Below are 12,000 nucleotides of genomic sequence, written 5' to 3'. Positions count from 1 at the left end.
AGAGAGAGAGAGAGAGAGAGATGGCAAAGAACATTAGGCTAGGACATTATTTAATTACAATATATCACAGAAGTGAGTACACTCCCTCACATTTCATAAATATTTTAGTATATCTTTTCATGTAACAAGAAATAACACTTGGCTACAATGTAAAGCAGTGAGTGTATAGCTTTTGTTGTCCCCTCAAACTGACTTAACACAAAGCCATTGTCTAAACTGCTGGCAACAAAAGTGAATACACCCCTAAGTGACAATGTCCAAATTGGGTACAAAGTGTCAATATTTTGTGTGGCCACGATTATTTTCCAGCACTGCCTCTTGGGCATAGAGTTCACCAGAGCTTCACAGTTTGCCACTGGAGTCCTCTTACACTTCTCCATGACAACATCACAGAGCTGGTGGATGTTAGAGACCTTGCGCACCTCCACCTTCAATTTCAGGATGCCCCACAGATGCTCAATAGGGTTTAGGTCTGGAGATATGCTTGGCCAGTCCATCACCTTTATCGTCAGGTTCTTTAGCAAGGCAGTGGTTGTTTTGGAGGTGTGTTTGGGGTCATTATCATGTTGGAATACTGCCCTGTGGCCCAGTCTCCAAAGGGGGATCAGGTAACAGTACATGTTGGCATTCATGGTTCCCTCAATGAACTGCAGCTCCACAGTGCCAACAGCACTCATGCAGCTCCAGCCCATGACACTCCCACCACCATGCTTGACTGTAAGCACAACACACTTTCTTTGTACTCCTCACCTGGTTGACACCATCGGAACCAAATAGGTTTATCTTGGTCTCATCGGACCACAGGACATGGTTCCTGAAATCCATGTCCTTAGTCTGCTTGTCTGCAGCAAACCATATGCGGGCTTTCTTGTGCATCATCTTTAGAAGAGGCTTCCTTCTGGGACGACAGCCCTGGAGACCAATTTGATGTAGTGTGCGCCATATAGTCTGAGCACTGACAGGCTGACCCCACCCCTTCAACATCTGCAGCAATGCTGGCAGCACTCATACGTCTATTTCCCAAAGCCAATCTCTAGACATGACACTGAGCACGGGCACTCAGCTTCTTTGGTCAACCATGGCGAGGCCTGTTCTGAATGGAACCTGTCCTGTTAAACCGCCGTATGGTCTTGGCCACCATGCCGTATGGTCTGGGCAATCTTCTTATAGCCTAGGCCATTTTTATGTAGAACAACAATTCGTTTTTTCAGATCCTCAGACAGTTCATTGCCATGAGGTGCCATGTGGAATGTCCAGTGACCAGTCTGAGAGATTAAGAGCGATAACACCTACTCCCCCCTCACACCTGAAACCTGTGACACTAACGAGTCTCATGACACCAGGGAGGGAAAAGGGCTACTTGGGCCCAATTTGGCCTTTGTCACTTAGGGGTGTACTCACTTTTGTTGACAGTGCTTTAGACATTAATGGCTGCGTGTTGCGTTATTTTGAGGGGACAGCACATTTACACTGTTATTCAAGGTGTATACTCACTGCTTTACATTGTAGCCAAGAGTCATTTCTTCAATGTTGTCACATGAAAAGATATACTAAAATATTTATGAAATGTGATGGGTGTGCTCACTTCTGTGATATACTGTATAATAAAATATTCAATCTGTACCTCTGAAGGAACTGACACCTTTTTTCCTGTGATTTCTTCAGTGTGCCCTCACTTTCCCCTACATTTTGCTTTTCAAATCTGATGACAATGTGTCTTCTGTAGGAGGTTCCTTTCACATTTTCATGGATATATAGGATTTTTATAAAACTGGGCAATAAAAACTGAATGGAAAACCAAGAACCAGCTTATATGAATATAATTAAAAGCCCTCATTCATTCACCCATTTATTTATTTCATTTATAAACCGCTCCATCAGTGCAATGCACTATTCTGAGCAAACTAAAGGCATAACCAAACACACAATAACTAAAAACAATAAAAACAACAAGATAAACATATAAAAACAAAACAAAACCAGAAAGCACAGTGTTTCATAATGGCAGGCAATGGTAGGGGAAAAAAAACACCCCTATGTGTCTATGATGAAATGCATCCCTAAAGAGCACCATTTTCAGCAGCCTCTTGAACGTAAGCAAGGGGGGAGGGGTTTCCAGAGAGAACTCAACCAAGAGTTGGTTCCGGGGGGTGGGTGCCACAGCCAAGAAGGCCCAACTTGTTTATGTCTTCCTGGCCTTTTTTTGGTGTGGACACCCAGAGAATCATTGCCTGGGTAACCTGGTGACACAAGTAGATGTTCCTGAGGAAAAGTGTTCCGCCATCATTGCAAAAATGCTGTTATTTATTTATTCATAAGGACCAGCAATGTACACGGGTCCTTTACACTGGCCCCTGCTCCTCATTTTATCTCCCATATAAATCAATAAAGAAGACTGAAGCAGGTCCGAGAAAAAGCCTGTGATATTGTCTCAGGACTCTGAAAACATGTTAGGAATCATGCATCTCTTGCTATTACTGCTTGTGGCTATAGTCATATATTGTGCCAGAGAGTTCCATATTAATGGTAAATTATGACAACACATTCAGAAGCTAGGGTAGCCATGCCTAATCATCATGTGCCATCAGTTAAGTTCTGATTCATGGTGACCCTTTTCAGGGTTTTCTAGGTAGAGAGTACATAGAAGTGGTTTATCATTTCCTTGCTTCCGGAGGTGCCCTGGGACCGTGCAGCTTGCTCAAGACCACACGAGGCTGGCTTTTTTCCCAGGAGGCATAGTGGGGAATTGAACTCCCAAACTTTGGCTCCACAGCCAGAGACCTGAACCACTGAGCTATCCACCAAGCTTAGTATAACTTTAAGCGGACATAATCTTGCACAAAGGTGTGCACACCAGCAGTTATCCTTTGCATTCACATGAAATCTTGACTTCAAGAAATGACACTATGGAAAAGCAAGAGTGAAATTAGTTCTCGCTCTTTGACACCTTGGACTAGCCCTACAGATGATTATTGTCACACACTGAGCCACGTTTCTGAAGGAAGGAACGAGAAATTGTTGCAGAACAGAATATGTCCATTTGCTGATGGGTCCTGGACAATATTGTATAGATCAATTTTTTTAAAACACACACACAGCCCTTTCTGCCTTGTGGTTACATTTCCCACGTGAGTGTGAGTGTGTAGATCAAGAATCTATCACTATCTACTACCATTCCTGCCCCTTATCTCTTTTCTGGGTCATGTTTGGGGACTGTGGCACTTAGTGCTTCTTGGGTGCACAGGTGGCTCACGGGCTTTTCTAGGAGTCATCTACGTGAACTGATAGCAAGGCCCAACAGGTTTTTGCAATATCTACACTGCAAGTGCGTATTAGTCATTCTGATCCAAGAAAAGCTATCTTCCTCCCCACTGCCCCACAGGAACTTGTCCACCATTACTGGCCTTCTTGCTGAACAACCTCCCTCCCTTCAAAAGTTCCCAAGGCAAAGGTACCATCCAATAGAAAGATGGAGTTTCTGTTAATTTTAATCAATTGTGCCTGATTAATTACAGGACTGTCCAGGGAGTGTTTGCTCCTTTGCGCCCCATTGCAAATTTTCTGGGACTTCCTTCCGTCGGCAACAGCTACGGCGGATGCTGTAATTACGTAGAGGTCCCACTTTTGATTATTTCACCATTATTTGACACTGAATGACAGCAAACATATCTTTCGGTGCTCTTCCTTGTGTGAGTCTTGTTTCCTTTTTAAAAAATGCTCATGCAAACAAACTCATGAAACAATAGCACCAAGCAGGCGTGCCAAGGCTCTTAAAGACTGTAAATGTCAAAATCATCCAACCAGATTTTGCTCCCAGATAAAGCCTCCTTTTGCACCGGAGCGCAGCAAACATCCTTGTACTTGCTGTACTTGAAGTGAAAACTGCGGGGCTCAGTGTTCGGTGGCATCCATGCCCCAATGTTTTCTTTGCCTGGACTCCATATTGCCCTGTTGGCTTCCATCGCCACCTTCCCAGCACTTACGTGCACACAAGGAATGGAGAGGCTGCTGCGCTTAGCTATGGACGATCCTTTTACACAGCAGGAGAGGCAAAGCTTGGCAAGAGAGGTTGAAAAAAGTGCTGCGCCTTTGATCTCTTATCAAAGGAAATATTACTCTCCCTCTTGCAAGACCAGAGACTGTCAAAGGTCAGGGGCGTGGGCGGTTTAGTTGTCCGTGTAAGCTGTTGCCATGGTGTCCAAACCAACACACAGAAACATTGCTTTTGATAACAGACTGGCCTGGGACATTCCAAAGCAAATTCCTGTCTCTACCTGAGAAATGTGTTTTCTCTAATTAGATACCACCAAAAGCAAAAGCAAAGTCTGCTGCTTTATATACCACCCCATAACACTTAAAGCACTCTCTGGGCAGTTTACAATTTTAATTATGCAGGCTACACATTGCCTCTCCCCACCCCCCAACAAGCTGAGCACTCAGTTTATGGACCTCAGAAGAATGGAAGGTTGAATCAACCTCATGCTAGTTACAGAAGCCCAGGATCAAACTCAGATCATGAGCAGAGTCTTGACTGTCGTACTGCAGTTTAACCACTGCGCCACAAGGCTCCACCATTGAGTCATGCTAGAAACCTATGGCCACCAAATGCTGTCCACAGGAAGCAGGCTTGTACAGCCTGTGAGTCAATGTGCCAAGGATATAACCCATCACCTTTGTCTTGTGTTTCTATGATGTTTCAACCAGTGGTGCTGCCATGACAGGATTTTAGGACACAAATCTAGGGTATCACTTAGGAAAAGGCATAGGACATACTCCCAGATATGGCGAGGCCAGTTAACCACATTTTGAACTAACATATGTACATATAGATAGTGATGGGTGCACATAAGACACACATCACCATCTATATGTATGTACATATAGATGTACATACGTACATACAAAGTCTAGAGTTTGTATCAGATATCACATAACTATTCAGGAAGCAAGCAAGGGAACAAAAACAGACGGCTGACCTGTGCTTTGTAGGTATCTTGACCTGGAGAAAACAGCAGGTGAAGTTACAAGTCACATCAGCCTAAACTCCATTGGGAATGACCAGATGAAAAAGAGGATAGGGTCTGTGCCCTTAATAATTGCTTAAAAGCAGAAATTTTGGGAGTCCTAACTTCTAATACAAGCTACACCTGTGCAGGTTTCTTTCTCCACACAACTCTTAAAGCCAAAGTGACCCTGCTGTCCTTTTCTTTCGGCCACCTTTCTCTTAAAACCGATTCTATAAATCCCACTGACTTGACTGGCTTTGCTCCAGTTGGGCCCAGCAGTTGCCTCCGGACCTCTGGATGTAACAGAAAACAGAATGTGGACTGTCATTCCTTCCCCCCCTTACTGTCTAAAATGGAGTGTGTTGGTATTCTTACTTACCTTAGGGATACACTGCTTAAGACTGAAGTCCCAGAATCAATGCCTCCTGCATATTGAAACTCCAGACGTTGGCGGCAGGGGGGGGGGAGAAGGATTTTTGGCCTCAGATGTTGTAGAATAGCTTGTCTGCTGCTTTTGTTGATTGTAGGTGAGATACAAAGAGTGCCATTGTTTCAGTGGCTGGCAGGGCTGCCCTGCAGAGAGAGACAGCATTGCTCCAGGTCCAGGTTTCGCTCACTAGCTGGAGGCCAGCCATGTGAAATCGCTCAGCTTTGTTTGTGGAAAGTATATAATGAAATAAAAGACATACTGTCATTTGCTATCCACATAGAAGGAGGAACTCACGTCCACATTGTTAACTGGGAGATTTTTTAAAAAAGAGAGTGGAGATTGGCAAAATGGTCTGTAAAAATGCATCGCTAAGGAGACATGCACACCAAAATGCATACAAAGGTCAATGTAAACTTTGGAGGGGAAAGCCCAATAATATGAAGCATGAACGGGATGGAGCAATGTGAAGGCTGAAAATGAGATTAAGAGACCTCACATGTTCATCTGTTTAAACTTTAGTGGTGATCATGCAGCTGAATCCAGCATAGGTGACCTTCTCCCAAGATTTCCTACAGAGGGAATGCTAATGTTGCTTCCAGCAGCCAGATTCTATATCTTTTTCTGTGTAATTTGCCCATGGTTCTCATGGATAGCCCGTCATTAGTACAATGGGTGCACTTCACCCTGAGATCTTATGGTAAGACACCCACCCCCAGGCTCGATCCACAAGCAGCCCTATTGTTCCCCTGGCAAATGTGCAAAGCAGGGAGAACCTGTTCTGAATTCCAGCATGATAGATTATTCCTCCATAAAAAGGAACAGCAGAGAAACTTTAGAAGTGGCACATCATGTCAGGTTCTCTTCACCAAGTCTCAGTTTATTGATCTGCTGCTAGTCTGTTCAGCCCCTCCACGTACATAGCCTTTAACTTTTTGGATGCTTCCTGTGAGAGGTGAAAAGTGGGGGGCCGGCACCTTTCCCTGATCCCTGGGGAATCAAAAGAAGGAACGTCTTCAGGGTCTTAGAGGTATTCTGAGCCTCTGGATGCAAAGCAACAAAGCCTAGAGCAAAGTGCAGGGAGTGGAGCTGATAGCATTTCCGTGTATCTGCTTTGCTTCTCTGCTCGAAGCTCAGCAGGTTGAAGGCAAATGGGAAGCCTGCCAGAACACACCCAGCCCTTCCAGGCAGTAAAATGATCCTTCCTCTCTGCCCCCCAAGCGCTTTCTAACGGATAAAAGGGGAGGAAGTGCCAGCTCGCACATTCAGAGGGACTCTCACTCTCCTTCACTCTCCTGAGCCTCCTCTGCTCTTTGCTTCCTCTTGACCGACACTTGCTGAATACAAAGCCCTGCTCGAATAGCCATGTCACAGTTCAATTACAGCTCTCGTTCGGCATCTGGCCCTAGTGGGATCACTCAGGTCCGGGTCAGCTCTGTCTCATCCTCTCGTGGAGTAGGAGGGGGAAGCAGCTTTCGGAAACCTGGGGGCTTTGGCAGTGCCAGTCTCTACAGCTTGGGCTCTGGCGCCAATAGGATTTCTTTCCACAATGCCCCGGCTACATTCAGATACGCCAGCAACCTTGGAGCTGGGTTTGGTGGTGGACTTCCATCGCCAGGCATTCAAGAGGTCACCATCAACCAGAGCCTTTTGTCCCCCCTCCACCTGGAAATTGACCCCACCATCCAGAAGGTGCGCAAGGAAGAGAAGGAGCAGATCAAGACCCTCAACAACAAATTTGCAAGCTTCATTGACAAGGTGAGATGTGGGACTTTCATTAGCTTTGCTTGGAGCCAACTGGAGGTTCTGAGTGGCTTGCCACCTTGAAGCTTGGGGACTACATTCTCAGAAAGAGTCAGCAGCCTCTACAAACCCTCCTCGTAATGTTTTGTCTGAGATAGTGTCCTGCGTGCAGACTCACAAACCTTTATCTTAAGACTTCAAATACAGTGTTCAAGGTGACTCAGTCATTCTGTGGGCAACCTTCTTTATTAATTGTCTGATTAACAACAGGCCTATCTGTGTTTCTATCCTCAGTCACTGAAAGGGTGTCAGCTTTTGACCCAGCCTGTGTAAAAGGTAACATCCATCAAATATGGCAATACCTCACTTTATGTTGACAAGATGACAGCTAGCAGATCTGGCATAGAAGACAAAAAGAGGAAGGGGTCAGGTAGGAAGAGAGAACACCAAACAATGAGAAATTAGTGAGTTGTGACTGCAGTTTATGAGTTTAGAGTTCTGAAGCCACATATTGAATTCAAGAGGGTCACAGAAATGGACCTAATTGGAATGTTTTGTCCCATTATGGGGACAAAAGCTTATACCTGTTTCCCATATTATCTGTCAGTAGGGCACCATGAAGGTCTGTAATGTTTTATATTCTACCTCAGAGGGATATAGTCTGTTCACCTGTTCCTGTTCCCTAAAACTTTTCTTTAGGTCTGTGAGGTTGTCCCTAACTGGGGGTTGCCCCTAACCTTACCCTATTAAATTCAACGGGTTTTACTTCTCAGTAAGACATGCGTAGGATCGCACTATTATGAGTACCTCATCTGTTATCCTGTAGTTGTCTCACATTCAATACCAGTTATTTCCACAGTGTAATATAATAGGGTTTCTGTGTTATTGACCCAAAGGGACCTGCGGGAGATTTCATGGCTAGTCTAAGCTGATCTTTATGGGCATCTGAATTTAATATGCCATGTAAAATATTACAGTCATACTGAAGCTAAGTAACTTTATCTAGTTGCTTTCCCTACTTACATTTAGTTCATTCAATAGACTATTTTGATTATGAAAGATTTGTAGAGGAAAATGGGCTTTGGTTAGTCAGGGTGATCTTTGCTTGAATCACTATATTTCAGTCTTACCTACCTCTTAAGCAGTGATATATTTGGAATGGCAGGTGCTTATCATGACAGTCCCCATAGCCATTCCCATATAAAAGGAGTTTTTAAAAAAACCACGCTGGTACCTGGAGTATTCTATATCAAAAATTGTAGAGTGGGGCGTTTGTAAAATTAATGGCTCTTGACTGCTCCCTCAAAACCCAAACTATGCACAAAAACTTTGATCATTCCTGAGGAGATGTGTTTCTTCCTCAACTAAGATGAATATTGCAGCTCAACTCAGAGGGGAATAGAAAGGGTTGGAGGAGGGGGGGGGATGATAACATAATCTCAACCCTGCAAGCCCCAGCTCCACTACGTGACTGCTGCTATTGTGAAGTGAAAATGCAAGGAAAAAGATATATGTGTTAAGATGGGGCCTATAAGATATCTAAGAAAAAAGCAGAGAAAAAAAATAGATTTCAATTCAAGTTTAGAAAAGTTACTTTTTAGATTTGCTGCCGGGGTAGGTTAGATTTAGGGAATCATAGCCCCTAAAGAGTAGCTTTTCTAAACTTCAGTTATTTCCTCTAGCTCTGTCTCTTGGTCTTATCCACCTGATGGATCACTATGCTATGAGAAGGTGAATTTATAGCATAGCTTCTTTGTCCAGAAAGCTGCAGCCTTAGCTTTCTCTCTCCTACACTTGGTCTCTTTCCACCCACACCCTCAGAATATCAAGGTATCTAACATTCTTCAGAGACTTCTTTCTGTACCACCATATTTACACCGACCACCATTCCTAAGCACCAAGGGCCATGTAGGCTCCTCATTTCCCCCCCAGTGTCATGGTGTTTCACTTCAGGGCAGAAGCACGGCAGATTTTTGACCTTTCACCCCCTCCCCCCTCCCGGGTGTCTTTCAGGTCCGGTTCCTTGAGCAGCAGAACAAGATGCTGGAGACCAAGTGGAACCTGCTGCAGGAGCAGAAGACCACCCGGAGTAACATTGCGCCCCTCTTTGAAATGTACATTAGCAACCTGCGGAGGCAGCTTGACAGCCTGCTGAATGACAAAGGCCGCCTGGAGGGAGAGCTGAGGAACATGCAGGATCTTGTGGAGGATTTCAAGAACAAGTAATGTGTTTTTATAACGGTTTCTGCTGAGGCTGGGAGGTATGGGCAGCCTCATCCCAAGGCATCTTCGGCTCTCCTTTAAGGAGACAGTGCTTTGAGTAAAACAGAGAACCCAACAATTTTTTTTGAGAGTCAGTCCCATTGATTTCAGTGAGGATGACTCTAAAACAAGCATGCACTGAATTGCCAAAAACCTATGTTTGTCTACTCTGAAGTAAATGCCATAGAGTGAGGCACAGCTTGCTGCTGTGCAAGTGTGCGCGAGGCTTCGGCCTTGGATTATTTGCGTGGTGTCCCTCAGCAAGGGTGTGCTGCCTCTTTCAGTGTACGCGGGAGACATGTTAGCAATGGAACCACACCGAGCTCCCTAAGAAGAGGGTGGAATGAAAGTACAGTAACATAAAGGCCTACTCTTAAAGGTGTTCACTGAGAGCCATGCTGGTAGTTGGGGCCGCCACTTAGCATAGAAAATCTCTTCCCATTTACTCATCAGTTGGGATAGGGATTTTTTATTTGAGGGCAATGGGATTCTCCACTGATTAATGTAGTTCCCACCCACCCAGCCAGCCTTTCTGATTGTGAACCTGCTAGCTATGAATCCTGCTCCTTCCCTTCTGGGAATTCCTCCCAAATTCTGTCTCTGACTTTGCCACGCTGAAATTAAATTCCTATGCCTGCCAATAGAAATGAAAGAAATTTACTGTAGCACTAAACCATTCAGGGCAGGTGGTTTATTGCATTCCATTTTTTAAAAAAAGAGAAAACAAGATAGGCCTTGGATGTCTGAGAAAAACAGTCAGGTTGATGATACCTGCAGTAAAAGTGAATGGATAATAAAAATTTTCAAATGGTCAGAATGGAGAAGACGATATGAAGACCAGTGGAATGTAATGGCCCCAGGCCAGTCCCAGCTTCTCCCGAGTCCATGGGTCATTTAAGTATCCCTGGGCTGAGAAGGCTAAAGTGAATTCTGTGATTCCCCAAAATTAGATTGTATGCCTATGTGCATGTGAATATCACTGAATTTGCCGTCTCTTGGCAAGCAGGAGTAGTATTTTTTTTCCTTCAATCTTTCACCAACACAAAATAAAAAAGTTTTTGTTTGTGCAGGGCCAGCTATTCCTATCCAGGTAGTAGGAGAGCTTGGCAAATTTACGTTTCAGATTATGACCCCTAAATTCTGGGATTATGACCCCCAGATTCTGGGAGTTGTAGTCCATAGAAGTAACTTTTTCAACCTACGGCTAGCAGTTGGAAAAGTGCCAAAATCGTTGCAGGAATTCCTCAGGGTCATAGCTAGAACTCCTTAGGGCAATCTTACATTATATCCAGAGGAATCCAAGCATGAATTGCTGAACATCGATTTCACTCCTAAAAAAAATCTGCAAATTGGTATCTCATCTGGTTGAATGTGTTAAAGAATTCGGTATAGGGATGTATACTCAGGCAAAAGATAATGGCATATGTGAGGGAAATGCCTGCATTATGCAATAAACAAAAGCTAGTTATTTAAATAGAAAACAGCAACAGTCTTTTTTTAAAAAAAATCTGGTTTACATAGCTTAGATAAGTAGCCATGGAGATTCTTATGAGTAGTTTGGCCAGTTGTTATAAATAGTTTTGCAAGTGACCTCAAGCAAAGCAGTAGGACTGTGCTTTTCCTTTTCCTTTGAAGCATTGTGGTGTTAAGTCAGGCAGACCATGAAATGTAGCAATTAAGAATGAAAGGTAGGAAAAATGTCTGTCAATCACCTGGAAAAACCAGAGGAATGGAAAGCCGTCAGGGGATTGTTTGATAAGAAGACGTCTGCAGTGCCCCAATGTGATTTGACTGCACAGAGAAGGCATTTGGGTGAAGTGTTTCTGCCAGAGCTAACGAAATATGGATGGTCATCATGCACAAGTTGCTGGTGAGCTTTACCTGGCCTACTGGCTTCCATTTTAGTTACCTTTATTTGGGAAGGAAAGAATAACTAAAAGATTCATACAATGATAGAATCATAAAATCGTTAAGTTGGAAGAGGTCTACAAGGCCATCAAATCCAATCCCCTTTGTCGAAAGGGGAATTGGAATAATTTGACCTGTTAAGCTGGGAGTTAGTAATAGTTACAAGCCTGTTAAGATAAGGAGAAGGACTCCATTCGACCACCATGAACAGAGTCACATTTACATAGTTAAAAAGAGCCAAACATTCTCATTTCCTTTTGTCACTAGTCAAGTGATGCAAGTTTTTGTAAAATCTGGCCTACCAAGCAGCAGCACTTGATAGTGTGCAGTCCTCACACTTGATGTGTATTGTGGAGGTGGAAAGGGCAGGGTGACTTCTGGGCGGCCTGTATCCATTCTGTGAGGCTTCAGGGAGTGGTTGGTGTGCAGGATCTGTCCCTTTTACAACCTGTGGTCTGGACGGAGAAGATGTGACACCCCTAAGAATGAAGGAAGGATTGTGCTGGAGGAGACCAAAATCCAGTTCTACAGTGACCAAACAGGTGCATCTGGTAGCCCACAGCTGAAGTATATTTGTAATCTTTGGGGAGGAACATCTGTGAACCAGACAAAATGAGTACACCCCCAAAATGGAGACCAAAATCCCAACTCCCA

General features: G+C 44.1%; 1 protein-coding gene across 1 annotated transcript in view; it reads left to right on the top strand.

Moving 5' to 3' along the window:
• The first annotated feature begins 958 nt into the window (after positions 1 to 958).
• The window catches only part of LOC110070020 (keratin, type II cytoskeletal cochleal), a 31,583-nt gene continuing 20,541 nt past the window's right edge, over positions 959 to 12,000 (top strand). The window contains exons 1-2 of the mRNA XM_020777609.3: positions 959 to 7,191; positions 9,190 to 9,398. Of these exons, the coding sequence (XP_020633268.2) occupies positions 6,799 to 7,191; positions 9,190 to 9,398 (602 nt within the window). The 5' untranslated portion in view covers positions 959 to 6,798. The remainder of the gene's footprint in view (positions 7,192 to 9,189; positions 9,399 to 12,000) is intronic.

This window comes from Pogona vitticeps, chromosome 2, assembly GCF_051106095.1.
Source record: "Pogona vitticeps strain Pit_001003342236 chromosome 2, PviZW2.1, whole genome shotgun sequence".
Taxonomy (NCBI): Eukaryota; Metazoa; Chordata; class Lepidosauria; order Squamata; family Agamidae; genus Pogona; species Pogona vitticeps.
Note: the sequence above shows the minus strand (reverse complement) of the source record. Positions and strands in the feature narration are given on the sequence as shown.